General features: G+C 38.1%; 1 protein-coding gene across 4 annotated transcripts in view; it reads left to right on the plus strand.

The window, feature by feature from the left end:
* XIAP (X-linked inhibitor of apoptosis) overlaps positions 1-21,361 on the plus strand; it is a 45,074-nt gene that overhangs the window by 18,080 nt on the left and 5,633 nt on the right. For 3 of the 4 annotated variants that reach the window (XM_029240526.1, XM_029240527.1, XM_029240528.1), the window contains 5 exons: positions 6,453-7,361; positions 8,456-8,555; positions 10,495-10,573; positions 12,398-12,440; positions 16,014-16,214. In XM_029240526.1, the coding sequence (XP_029096359.1) occupies positions 6,485-7,361; positions 8,456-8,555; positions 10,495-10,573; positions 12,398-12,440; positions 16,014-16,214 (1,300 nt within the window). In that variant the 5' untranslated portion in view covers positions 6,453-6,484. The remainder of the gene's footprint in view (positions 1-6,452; positions 7,362-8,455; positions 8,556-10,494; positions 10,574-12,397; positions 12,441-16,013; positions 16,215-21,361) is intronic. The other variant, XM_029240529.1, reaches the window with a different exon arrangement.

A 21,361-nucleotide genomic window follows, 5' to 3' on the forward strand; every position in this document is an offset into this window, starting at 1 on the left:
CCCCATCCCACCCCTCTAGGTGGTCACAAAGCACAAGCTGATCTCCCTGTACTGTGCAGCTGCTTCCCACTAGCTATCTATTTTACATTTGGTAGTGTATATATGTCAGTGCTACTCTTTCACTTCGTCCCAGCTTACCCTTCCCCCTCCCCGTGTCCTCAGGTCCAATCTCTACCTCTGGGTCTTTATTCCTGTCCTGCCCCTAGGTTCGTTAAAACCATTTTTTTTTAAGATTCCATATGTATGTGTTAGCATACGGTATTTGTTTTTCTCTTTCTGACTTCACTCTGTATGACAGACTCTAGCTACATCCACCTCACTACAAATAACTCAATTTCGTTTCTTTTTATGGCTGAGTAATATTCCATTGTATATATGTGCCACATCTTCTTTATCCATTCATCTGTCGATGGACACTTAGGTTGTTTCCATGTCCTGGCTATTGTAAATAGTGCTGCAATGAACGTTGTGGTACATGACTCTTTTTGAATTACGGTTTTCTCAGGGTATATGCCCAGTAGTGGGATTGCTGGGTCATGTGGCAGTTCTGTTTTTAGCTTTTTAAGGAACCTCCTTACTGTTCTTCATAGTGGCTGTATCACTTTACATTCCCACCAACAGTGCAAGAGGGTTCCCTTTTCTCCACACCCTTTCCATGATTTGTTTGTGGATTGTTTGATGATGGCCATCCTGACCGGTGTGAGGTGGTACCTCTTTGTGGTTTTGATTTGCATTTCTCTAATGATTAGTGATGTTGAGCATCCTTTAATGTGTTTCTTGGCAATCTGTATATCTTCTTTGGAGAAATGTCTATTTAGGTCTTCCGCCCATTTTTGGATTGGGTTGTTTGTGTTTTTGATATTGAGTCGCATGAGCTGTTTGTATATTTTGGAGATTAATCCTTTGTCAGTTGCTTCATTTGCAAATATTTTCTCCCATTCTGAGGGTTGTCTTTTCATCTTGTTTATGGTTTCCTTTGCTGTGCAAAAGCTTTTAAGTTTCATTAGGTCCCATTTGATTATTTATTTTTTAAAACAAATTTATTTTTTAATTTTTGGCTGTGTTGGGGCTTCGTTGCTGCGTGCGGGCTTTCTCTAGTTGCGGTGAGCGGGGGCTACTCTTCATTGTGGTGCACGGACTTCTCATTGCAGTGGCTTCTCTTGTGGCGGAGCATGGGCTCTAGGCACACGGGCTTCAGTAGTTGTGGCACGTGGGCTCCAGTAGTTGTGGCTCGCAGGCTCCAGAGCGCAGGCTCAGTAGTTGTGGTGCACGGGCTTAGTTGCTCCGCGGCATGTGGGATCTTCACGGACCAGGGATCGAACCCATGTCACCTGCATTGGCAGGCGGATTCTTAATCACTGCACCACCAGGGAAGCCCCCATTTGTTTATTTTTTGTTTTTATTTCTATTGCTCTAGGAAGTGGGTCAAAAAGGATCTTGCTGTGATTTATGTCACGGAGTGTTCTGCCTATGGTTTCCTCTAAGAGTTTTATAGTGTCTGGCCTTACATTTCGGTCTTTAATCCATTTTGAGTTTATTTTTGTGTATGGTGTTAGGAAGTGTTCTAGTTTCATTCTTTTACATGTAGCTGTCCAGTTTTCCCAGCACCACTTATTGAAGACACTGTCTCTTTGCCATTGTATATTCTTGCCTCCGTTGTCAAAGAAAAGGTGGCCATGTGTGCGTGGGTTTGTCTCTGGGCTTTCTGTCCTGTTACAGTGATCTATATTTCTGTTTTTGTGCCAGTACCATACTGTTTTGATTACTGTAGCTTTGTGGTATTGTCTGAAGTCAGGGAGCCTGATTCCTCCAGCTCTGTTTTTCTTTCTCAAGATTGCTTTGGCTATTCAGGGTCTTTTGTGTTTCCATACAAATTTTGAAATTTTTGTTCTAGTTCTGTGAAAAATGCCATTGGTAGTTTGATAGGGATTGCATTGAATCTGTAGATTGCTTTGGGTAGTATAGTCATTTTCACAGTGTTGATTCTTCCAATCCAAGAACATGGTATATCCCTCCATCTGTTTGTATCATCTTTAATTTCTTTCATCAGTGTCTTATTTTCTCTTTCAGATTTTTTGTTAGTGTATAGGAACGCAAGAGATTTCTCTGCATTTTGTATCCTGCTACTTTATCAAATTCATTGATTAGCTCTAGTAGTTTTCTGGTAGCATCTTTAGGATTCTCTATGTATAGTGTCATGTCATCTGCAAACAGTGACAGTTTTACTTCTTCTTTTCTGATTTGGATTCCTTTTATTTCTTTTTCTTCTCTGATTGCTGTGGCTAAAACTTCCAAAACTATGTTGGATAGTAGCAGTGAGAGTGGGCAACCTTGTCTTGTTCCTGATCTTAGAGGGAATGGTTTCAGTTTTTCACCATTGAGAATGATGTTGCCTGTGGGTTTGTCATATATGGCCTTTATTATGTTGAGGAAAGTTCCCTCTGTGCCTACTTTCCACAGGGTTTTTATCATAAATGGGTGTGGAATTTTGTCAAAAGCTTTTTCTGCATCTATTGAGATTATCATACAGTTTTTATCCTTCAGCTTGTTAATATGGTGTATCACATTGATTGATTTGCATATATTGACGAATCCTTGCATTCCTGGGATAAACCCCACTTGATCATGGTGTATGATCCTTTTAATGTGCTGTTGGATTCTGTTTACTAGTATTTTGTTGAGGATTTTTGCATCTATGTTCATCAGTGATATTGGCCTGTAGTTTTCTTTTTTGTAGCATCTTTTTCTGGTTTTGGTATCAAGGTGGTGGTGGCCTCATAGAATGAGTTTGGGAGTGTTCCTCCTTCTGCTATATTTTGGAAGAGTTTGAGAAGGATAAGTGTTAGCTCTTCTGTAAATATTTGATAGAATTCGCCTGTGAAGCCATCTGGTCCTGGGCTTTTGTTTGTTGGAAGATTTTTAATCACAGTTTCAATTTCAGGGCTTGTGATTTGTCTGTTTATATTTTCTATTTCTTCCTGGTTCAGTCTCAGAAGATTGTGCATTTCTAAGAATTTGTCCATTTCTTCCAGGTTGTCCATTTTATTGGCATAGAGTCACTTGTCGTAGTCTCTCATGATCCTTTGTATTTCTGCAGTGTCAGTTGTTACTTCTCCTTTTTCATTTCTAATTCTGTTGATTTGAGTCTTCTCCCCTTTTTCTTGATGAGTCTGGCTAATGGTTTATCAATTTTGTTTATCTTCTCAAAGAACCAGCTTTTAGTTTTTATTGATTTTTGCTATTATTTCCTTCATTTCTTTTTCATTTCTTTGTGATTTGATCTGTATGGTTTCTTTCCTTCTGCTACCTTTGGGATTTTTTGTTCTTCTTTCTCTAATTGCTTTAGGTGTAAGGTTACGTTGTTTATTTGAGATGTTTCTTGTTTCTTGAGGTAGGACTGTATTGTTATAAACTTCCCTCTTAGAACTGCTTTTGCTGCATCCCATAGGTTTTGGGTCATCATTATATGTATATTTTAAACACAACATCTCAGCATCTTGAAATCTTCCATACCCCTCGTATAAACATGTACCACCGCTTGCTGATTCTTTTTATGCCAGTGTTGGCTTTCAGAGTGCCATTTTTCCCAACCACTGTTCCCTCACGATTTCTGACTGCCTGGCCCCTTTATGTCAAAGCTTTCTTGGACATCTTTCTCTCTGTGTGCCTTCTTACCTTTCTCCTTACCCGGTACAAAGCCTGAATGTGCTTTCACAAAGAGGCCTTAAGTTACCTCAGCATACTTTATTCCACTCTGACTTGTTCACATCCAAAACCTTCTCCAGTATTCATACCTCATTTTCTTCTGTATTCCTGTGCCCCACATATACTTATTTTCTAAATATCATCTTCCCCACCTGCATTTCACTTAAATACTTTTTTTTTTTAATCATCTCCCATCCCTTTCTTTTGGTGCTTCCCTCCAGTCCCAAGGTTTCTGTCTTGTCAATCGGTTTTCTCTCTTTTAGTCTTAACCTTTCTGGTAGTTCTGTTTTCTCACCCTTCTCCAAAAGCTCACACTCTGATAATGTATATGTAGTTTTCAGTTGAATGCTTCTGAATAAATATCTGCTTTTCAAAACAGTGAAATCTAAACTATTCGTATGGAAATAACCCCGGGTAGATGAGGTCTCCACCTGAAAGTTTCAAATAGAGATTCTCCTGCTAGTGTTGAATGATGGAGCTTTATCTTATATTATCTGAAATGGGATGACTACTTGAACCATGAAAAATATTCACTATTATGAAATGAGAATAGATCATTGATTTTACACTTTTATTTTGATTGACCTGAGAAACAAAACTTAACCACCTCAGAGAAGGTAACTTTCATATGTTTTAGATTATATTCAGCGTTTATTCTTCAGGATAATTATAGACTTAGAAATGTTTAATACTGTCTCCTAGTCCATGCCACAGTCCCTTCCAGTCATGAGAGGAATTCATAAGCTACAAGACAACCCAGTCCATTTTATACTGGTATTGATTGTTGTAGCTGTTCATCCCTGTATTGGGTTAAAATCTACTGGCTTTAATTATATTCATTAATTCTGCCCTCAAGCTAAACAGAATTTGGATCCCTTTTCTACATGACTGCCTTTTAGATAGTTATTCTATCCTCTACACCCCTCTCCCTACAATTTTCTTTTCCCTTTGAGATAAATACTTGACTCTTCCAACTATTCTTCATAGGATACCATTTTCATCATCCTGATTGCTCTCTATGGAAGTTACACTTTGTTAATGTCCCTTCTAAAATGTGTTCAGAATTAAAAATAATACTCAGTATGTAGCAGAATTGAATCTGGATGTTGCACACCTGTACGTTAATGCAGACTGAAGTTACTTCAAGTATTTTAGCTGCCATGTAATGTTGGCTCATGATGAGTTTGTAATAAACTCAAATCCCACGATCTTAATCTGGAGGTTTCCCTTCACATGACTTGTTTCCAAACCAAGATTCCATCTTCCTTTAGTTGTACCACAGATTTTTAAAGTCAGAATATAAGACTTTACACATATCCCTATTTTATCTCATTAGCCTATCAGCCAGCCTTGGTTTCTTTGAATCTTGGTTTTTGTCATCTACCTTATGCTGATTCAACAAAGAGTCTTGAAGCTAGTGCTAGAACTTTTTCAGACATCTGGGAAACAATAATCAAAAATCATGGAGACTGCCTTCCAAAAATTGTTGTATGCAGATATAACTCAGCTCTTGAGGTGTATATGAATTAATACCATTGTAAATTGGGTCCAGGAAAGACTGAAGTCCATTGCCAGCCTGCAAGACAGAAGCCTTTTGTTGAACATTAACTCCAAGAGAGATGATGTTCCAAGACATATTGTGCCAACATAATGCCAAAAGAGCTGCTAATTCTTCCCAAGAAATCAGTTACTATACGTATGAAGTAGAGACAGAGTCATTGTGACCATTCTTTTATTTTGCATTTGGCAAGCATGTACTGAGCACAGTGTCAGGAACAGTGTGAGGTTCTAGAGAACCAGGTTTGCCTGGGGCAACCCTTATTTGTGCCTCTTGTCCCAATGAAATTATTAGTAGCATCATTTTTCAGTTTCAAAAGAGTTCCGGTTTGGAGGATAAATTATCTTGGCCACTCTTCTCATAATCCAACCAGTTCCTTTTAGTATTTTATCTTGGTTAAATATTACACAGCTGTAATTTGGCAGCTCTAATGAGGCTGCAATAGTACTTCTCTTCCATTTGAACGGTTTGTTTCTTGACCGTGGGCAGTTGATAGCAAAAGTAACTGCAGTTAAGGTCTACAAGTACTTAGTATTTTTCCTGAGCCACCCTCTAGAGGGCAGTATTATATACATTTGAAATGATCCAATTCTAACAAAAATGGACTCTGTTTATACGTGAAAATCATAAACATTTGATGCTCTTAAAGAATACATTGGAAAAAAAAAAAGAATACATTGGAACCAACATTGTGAATAAAACTTATCTTTTGCTAATCAATAAAGAAATATTAAAAATTCATTAACATTCTGAACATTCTTTTAATTGTAAAAACTAAACTTAGATGCCTTGAATATACAATGATCCATTATAACAATTATGCATAGACTTCAAGAATCTGCATATTTTATGCTTCTTTCGTGTTTTTCCTAATTAATGATTTTACATGGTTAATAATTTTAATATATTCTGCATCACATAGTTTTCATATTTATGTAAAATAGGCACTTAAAAATGAATAGTTCTGATCTACCTGCTTAAATATTACTTTCCTCTAAAAGAGAAAACAAAAATGCTAGTTTTTACTTTATAACCTGAATCATGTGGTAATGTAGGATTCTAGTATTTAGAATTAGAATGTTTCTTTAAAATTGTGTCATCAGTGGGTAATTTGTTAACTCCTAATATCAAAAGTATATTGCTTGTGTTTGACATTTTTGGATTTCCTAATGTAATGTTCTCTTTTTAGAAAAGGCGGACAAGTCCTATTTTCAAGAGAAGATGACTTTTAACAGTTTTGAAGGATCTAAAACTTGTGTACCTGCAGACATCAGTAAGGATGAAGAATTTGTAGAAGAGTTTAATAGATTAAAAACTTTTGCTAATTTTCCAAGTAGTAGTCCTGTTTCAGCATCAACACTAGCACGAGCTGGTTTTCTATACACTGGTGAAGGAGACACCGTGCGGTGCTTTAGTTGTCATGCAGCAGTAGATAGATGGCAGTATGGAGACTCAGCAGTTGGAAGACACAGGAAAGTATCCCCAAATTGCAGATTTATCAATGGCTTTTATTTCGAAAGTAATGCTGCACAGCCTACAAATCCTGGTGTCCAAAATGGTCAGTACAAAGCTGAAAACTGTCTGGGAAACAGAAATCATTTTGTTTTAGAAAGGCCATCTGAGACTCATGCAGACTATCTTTTGAGAACTGGACAGGTTGTAGATCTATCAGACACCATATACCCAAGGAACCCTGCCATGTGTAGTGAAGAAGCTAGATTAAAGTCATTTCAAAACTGGCCAGACTATGCCCACTTAACCCCAAGAGAGTTAGCTAGTGCTGGACTCTACTACACGGGTATTGATGATCAAGTACAATGCTTTTGTTGTGGCGGGAAACTGAAAAATTGGGAACCTTGTGATCGTGCATGGTCAGAACACAGGCGACACTTTCCTAATTGCTTCTTTGTATTGGGCCGGAATTTTAATATTCAAAGTGAATCTGATGTCGTGAGTTCTGATAGGAATTTCCCAAATTCAACAAATCCTCCAAGAAATCCAGCCATGGCAGATTACGAAGCACGGATCATTACATTTGGGACGTGGATATACTCAGTTAACAAGGAGCAGCTTGCAAGAGCTGGATTTTATGCTTTAGGTAAACTTTATTATAAAAGTAGGCTAATAAATAACTTTCCAACTATCCCAGGGTTCCTAAAAAGTAAATAGATGCCATTTGCCCCCTGAACTGGTAAATATTTAGGTGTAGGCTGACATCATTATTTATATTAGTATTATTCTGTGAACCCTTATGAATCTGTAATATAACCACTGAATTTACGTGGAAAAGATTACCATATTATGAGTCATATTTATCTTTATGTAATTGTGTTTTGGAGAAGAATGACTTGCAAAAGATGATCGATATCCCTGATAGAAGAATAGGTCTGATAGTAATACTAACTATAATTTATTACACACCTACTATATGTGCTCAATACGTATATTACATGCATTTTCTCTATGCTTCACAACAACCCTATTAGAAGAGTTAACATTAGGGAGTTTACTTTGGCTGATGTTAAAATTGATACCTGCCTTTTGTACATAGACTGTATATTTGAAAGCTGCCCTGTATATTCAAAAGATGCCTTATTGCTTAAAATGAGCACTTTTCAAATGGACTGCTGTAGACATGTCAGTAGGGAAGGAAGGGCCGTTAGTGTGATGGCTTCCAGGAATATTCAGAAAAATTATACCGTTACATATCTGACCCAGTTACTTTAAGATTGAATAGTGCCAAAATACAAAATATAAGTTATTTCAATATTTTATTTACTTAGTATCATATAGCAATCTTGAAAGTTTGTTTAGTGTCATATAGCTATAACCTTAGAGAAACTTATATATATGCTGAACTTTATTGTTAAAGTTTCACAGTTTGAAAAAGTAAACGTAGCATTGATGGCCCCAAATGACATATGTTAAAGTAATTGTGATTTTTCACATAAAAATTGGGAAATTTTATTTGTGTCTTCTGTAAAATACCTCAAATTGAATTGGTGAATTTAGTGTGTATTTCCTCCTCAAATGATCTTATCTGTTACTTAGATGTGAATTCAGATATCTTCTTTTAAGCTATGAGACTTTCATGTAATTTAGAAATGCTTAATTTTATAGTATTTAAAAGGATATTTTGGGGTAAGCTTGTAATTGCACAAATACATGTATTTTTACTTGTGTGTTTCTTAGGTGAAGGTGATAAAGTAAAGTGCTTTCACTGTGGAGGAGGGCTAACTGATTGGAAGCCCAGTGAAGACCCTTGGGAACAACATGCTACGTGGTATCCAGGGTAAGGTATATAAACGTTCCTTCAGTGACAGGCAAGTTGGACAGCACATAAGCAGTGGGAAGACTTGAATAACTTTTCACGTCAGCTATTTTTGCCTTCACCAATTGAAATTTGAAATTCACACCAGGTTTATAAAAATGGGGTCACCTACTTTATATACATTTTTAAAAAACACCTAAGCCGGGCTTCCCTGGTGGCGCAGTGGTTGAGAGTCCACCTGCCGATGCAGGGGACACGGGTTCGTGCCCCGGTCCAGAAAGATCCCACATGCCGCGGAGCGGCTGGGCCCGTGAGCCATAGCCGCTGAGCCTGCGTGTCCGGAGCCTGTGCTCCACAACGGGAGAGGCCACAACAGTGAGAGGCCCGCGTACCGCAAAAAACAAAAAACAAAAAAACACCTAAGCCTTCTCCAGTGACCAAACCATTCATTACTTATGTATCACATCTATGACGTTCAGATGATTCTATTTCTAAACACCAAATTAGGAACGTATGGGACTTCCCTGGTGGCGCAGTGGTTAAGAATCCACCTGCCAAAGCAGGGGACACAGGTTTGAGCCCTGGTCCAGAAAGATCCCACATGCCACAGAGCAACTAAGCCCATGCGCCACAACTACTGAGCCTGCGCTCTGGAGCCCGCCAGCCACAACTACTGAGCCTGTGAGCCACAACTACTGAGCCCGTGTGCCACAACTACTGAAGCCCATGCACCTAGAGCCCATGCTCCGCAACAAGAGAAGCCACCGCAATGAGAAGTCCGCGCACCGCAATGAAGAGTAGCACCCGCTCGCCGCAACTAGAGAAAGCCCCTGTGCAGTAACGATGACCCAACGCAGCCAAATTAATTAATTAATTAATTCCTTTTTTTTTTTTTTTTTTTAAAAAGGAATGTATGCTTTTGTTGTTGTTTGGAAGTAGGCTCTTTATTTTTTTTTATTTTTAAAATTAAAAAAAAATTTTTGTCCTTGTTGGTCTTTGTTGCCGTGCGGCTTTTTCTAGTTGTGGTGAGCGGGGGCTACTCTTCATTGCGGTGCGCGGGCTTCTCATCATGGTAGTTGCAGCACGCGGGCTCAGTTGTGGCGCACAGGCTTAGTTGCTCTGCAGCACGTGGGATCTTCCTGGACCAGCGGTCGAACCCATGTCCCCTGCATTGGCAGGCAGATTCTTATCCACTGTGGGAAGTAGGCTCTTTAATGATGGGCATGAGAGCCCATGTTGCCAAGGAGATTCCTTAAGAATCCATCATGCCCTCTAACAAATATTACTGAATCTCGTGGATCCTAAGGCACACAGTTGGTCACATTTTCAGATCTCTGAAACCAGGACACATCTGGTGGTGGGTCATAATTTAATTGGCAGTGGTAGTACATAATATAATCATGCTGCTTACACTCAGTGGCATCTTAGAATGATGACATATTCTAAACATCTCTTTGCCGTCTTGCCTCTTTAAAATAAAGAACACAGATGTGTACAGTGTACAGTGATGTGGATTTTTGGCCTACAAAATAGTACAACTTAAAACTTCAGAATGATCATTTGAAAATAAATTTTAACCTTAAACAGCCTTAAAAGGAAAGGCTGAAAGCCTAAAGAATTCCTTTAAAATGTACAATTGGTTAATCTCTAAATAAAACTCGTTAAGATTACTTAAAACTTGTTTTTAAATGTCAAGGTGCTAATTTAATAATTTGTGTAAAAGCTGAAAGTTCTCAAGTTGATAGTTTTGTTCTACTGTCATTAGCATATTAGGATAACAAAGGGAACATTTTTTTAACCTTAAAATGATAGTTTAATAAGGAATTGAGTAACATTTTATTTTGTGGCTCCTTAGAAATATCAAAAAGCAAGTTAATGGAATTAAGATGATGGAGGTTATATCTTTAATTATACTTTACTAATTTATGAGCTACTAAAGTTTAACCTTTTATTTGTTTAGGTGTAGATTTCTGTTAGAAGAGAAGGGACAAGAATACATAAACAATATTCATTTAACCCATTCAATTGAGGAGTCTCTGGTAAGTCACATATTGTAGAATATATATTTTCAGATATTACATAATTTGTTTTGCAATGATTTCTTAGTATAAAATTCACAATATAGTGTTTTAGATTAATAATGTATGGTGATAGAATGTAAAACAAGGGTGAACCCTAATGTAAACTATAGACTTTGGGTGATTATGACATATCAGTGTAGGTTCACTGATTTTAACAAGTGTGCCACTCTGGGAAGGATGTTGATAATGAGGGAGGGAATGCATGTGTTGGGGCAAGGGTTACATGGGAAATCTCTGTATCTTCCCCTCAATTTTACTGTGTACCTAAACAGTCTTTAAAAAGTAGTTGTTAAAAAATATTAACTCTGCTACATCGCTAAACAAAATATAATGGTTCAGAAGAGAGTTATGCAAAATCACCTGAAGAAACAGAATCGCTCCCAGGGCAGAAGGCTTGATGGAGGTGTTAAGACACCAAAAGAAGGTATGTGTGACCAAAAGGAAGTCAGTGAGCAAAAATGATACAAATGAACTTATTTAACAAAACAGAAACAGACTCACAGACTTAGAAAACAAACTTATGGTTACCAAAGGGAAAAGGTGGGGAGGGGGATAAATTAGGAGTTTGGGTTTAACATACACAAACTACTATATTTAAAATAGATAACCAGGACTTCCCTGGTGGCGCAGTGGTTAAGAATCCGCCTGCCAGTGCAGGGGACACGGGTTCGAGCCCTGGTCTGGGAAGATCCCACATGCCGCGGAGCAACTAAGCCCGTGTGCCACAACTACTGAGCCTGTGCTCTAGAGCCCGTGCCACAACTACTGAGCCCTTGTACCACAACTACTGAGCCCTTGTGCCACAACTACTGAAGCCCGCGCCCCTAGAGTCTGTGCTCTGCAACAAAGAGAAGCCACTGCAATGAGAAGTCCACGCACCCCAGTGAAGAGTAGCCCCAGCTCACCACCAACTAGAGCAAGCCCGTGCGCAGCAATGAAGACCCAACACAGCCAAAAATAAATAAATTTATTAAAATAAATAAATAAAATAAAATAGATAACCAACAAGGACCTACTGTATAGCACAGGGAACTCTGCTCAATATTCTGTAATAAGCTAAATGGGAAAAGAATTTGAAAAAGAATAGATATGTGTATATGTATAACTGAATCACCTTGCTGTACACATGAAACTAACAACATTGTAAATCAACTATACTCCAATATAAAATAAAAATTTTAAAAGTAAAACAGTAATGTATGGTGAGCTTAAAGGGGAGATCTTGAAGAGTGCTCGTTTTTCTTAAGCTAAAGCAAATTTGTGAAAAGGGAATCAGGATGAACTGATTTAAGTATCACTGTAGGCGAAAATGGGCTTGAAGAACTAAAACACTTAAATCCCTCAGCCTTCTGAACTTAGACTTGTATAATGTGTTTTGTACTACTAGTCTTTAACTTTTCACAGACAATATTTAAAATCTCAAAAAGGTATCTATATTGATAGTGTGGCCTGGGGTGGCCAAGGCATCAGTACTTTGTGGAAAGAGCCCTGGACTAGAATGAGACAGAAGAGTTGCCATTATGGCCCTGCCATGAACTGTATTGCCTCAATCAAGTTGTTTAATCTCCCTGAGCCTCAGCTTCTTGTCTGTAAAGTGAATGGATTGGGTTAGATGATCTTTTAACTTCTAGCTTCATCAGGCTGTATGCCTCTTGTGAATATTCATATGTTGAACTGGAATAAAGCTAATTTATAAACTCAGGATTAACATAACTTCTCAAATTGAAGTAATTGTCTTCTACCAAAAGGAATTCTAACTTATAATTCATATTTCTATTTTAGACGAGAACTGCTGAAAAAACACCATCATTAACTAAAAGAATTGGTAAATATTCTTATTAAAATAAATACTTTAATTTCATTGCCAGTTTATTATACTTGTTATTTATAAGGTGGAAAGGTAAACTGATTCTTTCAAGGTATATATCTTTGAGATGAGATTGCTGTAGACTTAAGAATTAATGAAGTGCCTATAAATTTAAGTTGGATATTTATATACTGGGAACATTGGTTCAGAGGTTGGACAGTTTTTCCAAGTTCCAGAGGAACAGCTGTAGGCTCTCCATTGTCATTTCTGTTAAAATCACAAAAAGCGTTAAGTGTATTTTTTTTTCATTAAGTGTATTTTTGTCAATGGGGTTTCTTTAGTTAGCCAGGATTGTGAATCCAGTGCTCTACTAATGTGCCATCACCATGATCAGCCCTAACCTTCCTGCTTCCTTATCCCATGCCATCTTTTTGCCTTCCCCAGCTTCTTCACAAAGGAGTATGGTTTGGTTTGTTTACCTCCTATTACCTTTTAGAGAGGTAGAGGATTTTTATCACAAAGATTATTTACTCATGACAGGCATCTTTAAAAACTAAAGTGTGCAGAGAAAGATATTATGTGAAACAAAGAAGATATTGTTATCCCACTTTTCAGATGAAGAAACAGAGAGGTTAAGTGACCTGCCCATGGTTACATTACAAAGCATTAGTGGAACTAGGACTGTAAATAAGGTCTTCTGAATCCTACATCACACTACAGATCTCATTGTCAACCTAGGCATCATGTTTCAAAAATAGTAAAGTTTAATTTAGAATATGTCTGGTGATTCCCCACTCCCTATACTCATAACATCATCTATTTAGTATCTTAAGGATTAGAAGGCAAGAGAATACTATATATATTCATACGTATGCTAGAGAAGGAGAGCCAATTTGATACTATTTGATTAAGGTTTTGTAATGTGCATAAATGATACAGTTTAAGAAATCATTTATTCCAGCCTGTATTTTTGAAATTATCCAGAAACAAAGATTCTATAACATTTCTTGATAATAATCATCCTTATACTGCATACTATTCCTTTTATGACTAGTAAGACTCTTGCTCTGGTTTAGGATTAGTGTTTTTAAATGAAGATATAATTCATACAGCAAAAGTTGCACCCGTATAAAGTATACACTTTAGTGGGTTTTGGTATATTCACAGGGTTGTACAACCATAACTACTATTTAATTGCAAAACATTATCATAACCCCAGAAAGAAACCCCATACTCCTTAGCAGTCATTCACCATTGCAGCCCCTCGACCCCCAAGCACAAACAACCACTTATCTACTTCTGTTTCTATGGATTTGCCTATTCTGGACGTATCATATAAGTGGAGTAATGTGTGGTTTCACGGTTCATCCAGTCATATAAGTTCAACCCTTATCATATATGAGTACTTCATTATTTTTTATGGTGGAAAATATTCCTTTATATGGATAATACCACATTTTGTTTATCCATTCATTAGTCAGTGGACATTTGGGGTGTTTCCACTCTTTGGCTATTATGAATGATGCTGATGCTGCTATGAATGTTTGTGTTCAAGTTTTTGTGTGGGCATATGTTTTTAGTTCTCTTGGGTATATGTTTAGGGATGGCGTTTCTGGGTCATGTGGTAACTCTATGTTTAAACTTTTGATAAACTGCCAGACGGTTTTCCAAAGTGGCTGCACCATTTTATATTCCCACCAGCAGTGTATGAGGGTTTCAGTTAGTTTTTCTATATCCTTGTTAACACTTGTCTGTCTCCTTATTACAGCCCTCCTAGTGGGTGTGAAGCGTGTCTCATTGTGGTTTTGATTTGCATTTCCCTGATAGCTAATGATGTTGGGCATTTTTTTATGTGCTTATGGGCCATTTGTATGTCTTCTTTGGAGAAATGTCTGTTCATCTCCTTTGCCCTTTGTTTAGTTGGGTTACTTTTTTTTTATTATGGAGTTGTAATAGTTCTTTATATATTTTAGTTCTTTATACATTATACATATAAGTCCCTTGTCAAATATATGATTTGCAAATATTTTCTCCCATTCTGTGGGTTGTCTTTTCACTTTCTTGTTGGTGTCCTTTGAATCATATTACTTTTTAATTTTGATGAAGTTCAACTTGTCTGTTTTTTGTTGCTTATACTTTTGGTGTCATGTCTAAGAAATCATTGCCTAATCCAAGGTCACCTGTGTTTTCTTCTAAGAGTTTTATGGTTTTAGCTCTTACATTCAGGTCTTTCATCCATTTTGAGTTAATTTTTGTATATGGTATGAGGTAGAGGTCCATCTAACCATCACCCTGATCAAGATATAGAACATTTCCACCACCCTGGAAAGCTCCTTCAGGCCCCTTCCCAATCAATATCCACCCTCAAGTTATATTCTGACTTCTATTACCATAGATTAGATTTGAACATCTTAAAAATGTAATCATACAGTATGCACTCTTTTGTCTCTGGTTCATCATTATGATGATGTTTTGTTTATCATATCTATGTGATTGATCCATGTTGTCTGTGGCAGTAGTTCATTTTTCTTTCTTGCTGTGTAATATTTGAATATACCAGAATTTACTTATCCATTCACCTAATGATGGGCATTTGAGTTGTTTCCAGTTTGGGCCTGTTATAAATACACTGCTGTGAATATTCTTGTGTATGTCTTTGGTGGATATATGTACTCATTTTTAATACCCAAGAGTGGGGAAGTTCCTGGCGGTCCAGTGGTCAGGACTCAGCGCTTTCACTGCCGGGGTGCAGGTTCAATCCCTGGTCGGGGAACTAAGATCCTGCAAGCTGTGTGGTGTGGAAAAGAAAAAGAAAATACCGAAGAGTGGAATTGATGAGTCAGAGGAGAAGTCTCGTCTTTTAGCACATAACTACACAATCTGTATTCCGACTTTGAGTGTCATTAAAGTGACTTTCTATTTGCTTTCTTGCCTTATCTAGTCCACCCTCCCCCCAGCTGCAGAAACTAAGTCAGAGAGATAGGAAGCTGATACATTCAAGGTCATAGACTGCGTCTTCCTCTGTTTCCCATGATTTTTTCGAAATAATTGCTGGTGATTCACTAAAGACATCCACGCTTTTCAGATTTTTGAAGCGCTTAACCCTTTTCTTATCTGTTTTACCTTATCTTGTACTGTTCATGTAGTCTTTAAAGCACCTAATCTCAATTCATAATGCTACAAAATACATACTCATTGCATTTTCAACTGTTGTAAGATTCTGAAAGTGATTCTTCAACGCCCAAGTATTTCTAAGTCCTCTTCCCAAAGCAGCTTTGGTTTGGTGGTTTGGTTTTGATTTGTTGTTGTTGTTGTTTATTTATTTGGCTGCATTGGGTCTTAGTTGCGGCACTCGGGATTTTTAAATTTTTTCTTGAGGCATGTGGGATCTAGTTCCCTGACCAAGGATCAAACCTGGGCCCCCTGCATTGGGAGCACAGAGTCTTAGCTGCTAGACCACCAGGGGAGTCCCTGGTTTTGATTTTTTGCTTGTTGCTTAAATTTTTCTTTTCAATTATACTTTGCTGTTGAGTTGTGTTCATGAAAATAATTAAACTCTATGATCTTTTTCCTCACCAATTTTCATTTCAGATGATACCATATTCCAAAATCCTATGGTACAAGAAGCTATACGAATGGGATTCAGTTTCAAGGACATTAAGAAAATAATGGAGGAAAAAATTCAGACATCTGGGAGCAACTATAAATCACTTGAAGTTCTGGTTGCAGATCTAGTGAGTGCTCAGAAAGACAATACACAAGATGAATCAGGTCAGACTTCGTTACAGAAAGGTACGCATGCCTGTTTTTAAAAAGCAAGACACACCTAACATCACTTCATTATGGATAGTATCTTACATGACTTTGTGGCCCATTCATTTCCCTCCTCTCATATTCCCCTTAGGATAAATGTTTTTTAAAACTTTTTATTATGAAAACTGTCAAACATACTCAAAAGTGGAGAGAATAGTATAATGAGCCCCCACGTACGCATCGACCATCTTCAATAATTATCAACACTTTTCTAATCTTGTTTCACTTCTTCCCCCACCTTTTTTTCTTTGCTGTAGTATTTCAAAGTAAATCCCAGACATCCTATATATCATTTACCTATAAATACTTTGATAAATATCTAACAGATAGGGACTTCTTTTAACATCACCTTAATACTGTGTGTTAATCTGCTCAGACTGTTATAACAGTACTGTAAACTGGGTAGCTTAAACAACAGACATTTGTTTCTCATAGTTCTGGAGGCTGGGAAGTGCAAGACCAAGGTGCAGGCAGATTTGGTTCCTGGTGAAGACTCTCTTCCAGGCTTGCTCATGGCTGCCTTCTCTAAGTCCTCACATGGCCAAGAGAGAGAGCACTCTGCTTTCTGTTCCTCTTCTTATAAGGACCTTGATCCCATCATGGAGTCCCATCCTCATTACCTCATCTAAACCTAATTATCTCCCAAAGGCACCACCTCCAAGTACCATCACACAGTGGGTTAGGGGTTCAGCGTATGAATTTTGGGGAGACAGACATTTAGCCCATAACATACTGTTGTCACACTTAACAAAATTAACAGTAATTCCATATCATCTGAAATTCAGTTGGTTTTAATTTTCCTCATTGTCTTAAAATGTTTTTTCAGTTCATTTGTTCTACTCAGGGTCCAAGTAAGATCCAGTGATCCATTCATTTTAAAAGTGTGAGTTTATGCTTTATTTTAGATAAAGAACAACAAAGACTAACTTTTATCATTGTGTGTAGACTATAAGTTTTGTAGTTGAAACTCTTTGGATTTAGAGTGTTCTGCAACTTTTCATATGATGTAAATATATAAAGGGGTCATATTGCTAAATAGAGCTTGAATTAATGGCATCTTAATACTATGAATCATGTATAGAAAGTGTATTAAATAATGTAGAAGAGAAGTATATAACCTCCTTTTAGGAAAAAGAAAGATAAAAAATAAAAGTTTCTCCTTTAAGGATGACAGCTACTCTAGAGCTTGCCAACAACATTGGAGGTTAAAGAAAAGGTTTCAAACTGAATACATTCTTGGGGTGCTTTATTATAATCGTTCTCTAAGCTTTTGACCACCTGTATGAAAAGATGAGAACTCTCCAAGGGCTAATGAACCTAAAAGTTCACTTTTTTTTTTTTTTTTACCTTAAAGACCCTTTTGATCTTTAGGTTATTTCAGATGTTTTTGAAACATTATTCAGATAATTACATAAGTCATAAAACAGTATAACATTAATGATGTTTTAAATTACATTAGTTGATGTAAAAGATTCAGCAGAAAGCATCTTTTCCTTAAAGATGCATGTATTTTAAACCTATAATAGCTCCACGTGTCTTGGTGATAGTGAAACAAACCATTTACTTCGTGATACCAGTGATTGTGCCATTCTCCCCTTAACCACAACTCAAGCTCTCAAGCTTAATTAAGTTTGACAATAAGGTGTTAGTTTTTATACCTGAAGGTGTTTACAACAGAAAGATTTAGTGGGTTGCAGTAGGAAGAGAACAAGGGACAGAGTGCATTGGGGCATGTTTGTCCTCTATCCAACAGGAGTTGGTGGGGGGTTCTTATTACTGAGACTACGAGCCAGGGTAGTGTGGGAAGGAGGGCCTAAACAAATGCCAGCTCTCAGGGGCACAGGTTAGAATTCATCAGATGATCTCTCCTTAGTCTCACAAAATTGAGAGGCAAGTAATTGTCACAGGCTGTCTTCTCATGGAGGACTGCTGTCTATTTCTCTTCCCAAAAGCTGATGAGGAAAGACTGGCACTAAGAATCTTTTAATTCTATACAAAATAGAGGGTGGGCCTAATTGAGGTAAAACAGATGGAAGTTATTAGAAAAAAGTACAATGTTATTGTTACTCATTGAGAAATCCTAGATTCAATACTAGTTTTTATCCTATTGGCTCTGTGACAGAGAATACCCCAGTCTTCTAAAGATAGTACCAAATTAGTATCTTTTTTTCTTTCTTTTTAGAAACAACATAGTATGATACAAAGCCCTTTATTTCATGTGTGTGCTAAGGCACTTGCTTTAATCCTTATGTGTATATTACAGAACATAATGTAAAAATCAAATAACCCATACACATTTCTTATCAGTCTGTCTTTCCACATGAATCTGCTCTGATAGGAACATTAACAACATCAGTTTATTCTAGAAGTGGTTTAAAATAATGTAGTAAAAATATTAGCAAATAACATCAAAGATGATCTAGCTGTTGCCTTTATTGCTATGTGCCAGAACCTCCCGACCTAGAAAGGGGCCTTGTAGAAAGTAGAAGGGGAAAGGTACCTCAGGAAAGGAAAGAACCTAGTAGTTACTCTAAAGGCTAGAGTGAAGTAATTGCCAGAGGTGAACTATTAGTCTGGAAAGAATGCCCAGACCATCACCATCTCAAGTAAGCGTCTGTATGCAAGCCTGAAATAAGGTAGGAAAAGTGGAGTTCATGATATCTGTGTTTGGTAGGCATGACATTTCATCCATTGTGGTCTGCAAACATGGAATCACAAATAATCGGAATGAAAGGAACCTTAAAGATCATACAAAATTTTCATTACTTCAGAGAAAACTGAACTGCAGATATGCTGTTACTCAAGGTCACTCAGATAGTTGGGAGTAAAATTCAGGTTTCCTGACTTCTGGTCCGGTGTTCCTGTTTTTTCTTGTTTTTTTTTTTTACTTTTTAAAAAATTGTGGGGAATTCCCTGGCGGTCCAGTGGTTAGGACTCGGCGCTTTCACTGCTGAGGGCCTGGGTCCCATCCCTGGTCAGGGAACTAAGATCCAGCAAGCCACGCGGCGCAGCCAAAAACAAAACAGTTGTGGTAAATACACATAAAATTTACCTTCCGAACCATTTTTAAGTGTACAGTTCAGTAGTTTTAAGTACATTCACACTGTAGTGCAGTCAATCTCCAGAACTCTTTTCATCTACAAAACTGAAACTCTTTACCTATTAAACAACTCCCATTTCCCACTCCCCTGGCAAACACCATTCTGCTTTCTGTCTCTGTAAATTTGACTACTGGAGGTATCTGATCCAGTGTCCTTTTTTATTCATTGTGGCATTACATCCAAAAGTAATGTGTAAATTACTTAATTGTCTTCCTTTTTTTGATTTTTCTTGGAATTACAAAGCTACCTTTTTTTTTTTTTTTTTTTCCTGCGGTATGCGGGCCTCTCACTGTTGTGGCCTCTCCCGTTGCGGAGCACAGGCTCCGGACGTGCAGGCTCAGCAGCCATGGCTCATGGGCCCAGCCACTCCGCAGCATGTGGGATCCTCCCAGATCGGGGCACGAACCCGCGTCCCCTGCATCGGCAGGCGGACTCTCAACCACTGCACCACCAGGGAAGCCCTACAAAGCTACTTTTTAAAAAACACTGGGAAGGGGTCGTCCCCTTACCCCCCGGACTGGCCCAGGTGTAGAGAGACTACCTGAAGGGAAGGAAGCACAAAAGAGACCTGCTGTAGACTCAGGGCAAAGGGAATGCCATGCTGGGACCTGTGAGCACTACAGGAGGAAACTCTAGCATGGTGGGACTAGCTCCAGGCACACAGGAGAAGTGCAAGCGGATTGGACATGAAGTTACTTGGATTCTTCATTCTCATTTGCCTTTTTCTGCTTCTGCTGCATGATCTCCGAGTCCCTCTGCTTGTGGATGGCAGCAGAAAGCCTGTTATCTCAAATGCTTTCCCTTCACCAAGTCACTCTGCTTTTCCATATTCCTCTGGCAGGCTAGCTCGCACTGGTTACCACAGTCTTGGTGATGGCATGAATATATACTTTATTCTGACTTTTTTGGTCAGATGCTTCCATATAATATAAATCAGTTTATAATGCCATCCCTTTGCTTCTGTTGTTTCCTATGCCCCGAATGCCTTTTTCCTGTTTGTATACCTCATCTGATGCCCCACTCCACCCCCTGTTCCTTAAATCCATTTCTTGAACTCATCCTTCAAGGCTCAGCTCAAAGGTCTCTTCTTTGAAGTTTTCTCCAATACCCATAGCAGAGTTTGCAGCTCCCTCTACTCTCTCTGCTGTTAAAGCAATTGTAACATCATTTTGGAACTGTTTTCTTTTCTCTCCTGCCCATTAGACAAGCTTCTTGGGGGCAGGCAGTTTATCTTCTTATCTCTATGTTCCATCTTTGAGTTTTGATTATGCCCAGGAAGTTGCCTTTTAAGAAAAAAGAGATTATATAATCCTTTTCTCCACCGCTAATCAAGAAAACCTTTCTGAAGCAATTCTGATATCTTTTTCCAGGTTAAAACCCTTCACTGGCTCCTGGGGTCCTCGGTGTCAAGTCCAAACTCCTTTACATGGGTTGCCAAATCCTTCATGATCAGGCTCCTGCTAACCTGTAGCCTCATGTCATGCTATTTCCCCCTCAGATTCTCTTCCCAAGCCTTACCCGTGCACTTGCAGGCCTGGTTCTGTCTCTCTCCTCGGAGCCTGCTTATGTCATTTCCTCTGCCCAGAACCCTCTTGTCCCATTGCTCTTGTCCCCCAAGGCCGTCTCCCTCTCCTACTTTACTCCTACTCATCCTTTAGGACCCAGTTTAGGTATAATTTTTTCTGGGAAGCCTCCCCTTTATGTGTGTGTGCACGGACACACACCCTTCCTGTGTTCTTCATAACACATTATAATTACTTTTTATCATCACACTGTATTATAATTTCCTGTCTGCTTGTGTTCTTTACTTGTCTATGAATGATTGGGAGCCCAGGGTCTATATATTTGTTAATTGTTCTATCTCTAATGCCTAGAACCTAGCTAAGTGTTCAGTAAGTATTTGTTGCATAAAATTAGACCACTGTTTCCCAAACCTGTTTTCAGAATAGTGTTCCCCAGAATGTTAAAAGAGATGCCATGAAAAATGAACTCTGTAGTTAAATAGGGAAATGCATTTTGAATTTC

Source organism: Monodon monoceros, unplaced genomic scaffold (genome assembly GCF_005190385.1).
Source record: "Monodon monoceros isolate NGI ecotype Baffin Bay Population unplaced genomic scaffold, NGI_Narwhal_1 Super_Scaffold_22, whole genome shotgun sequence".
Lineage (NCBI taxonomy): Eukaryota > Metazoa > Chordata > Mammalia > Artiodactyla > Monodontidae > Monodon > Monodon monoceros.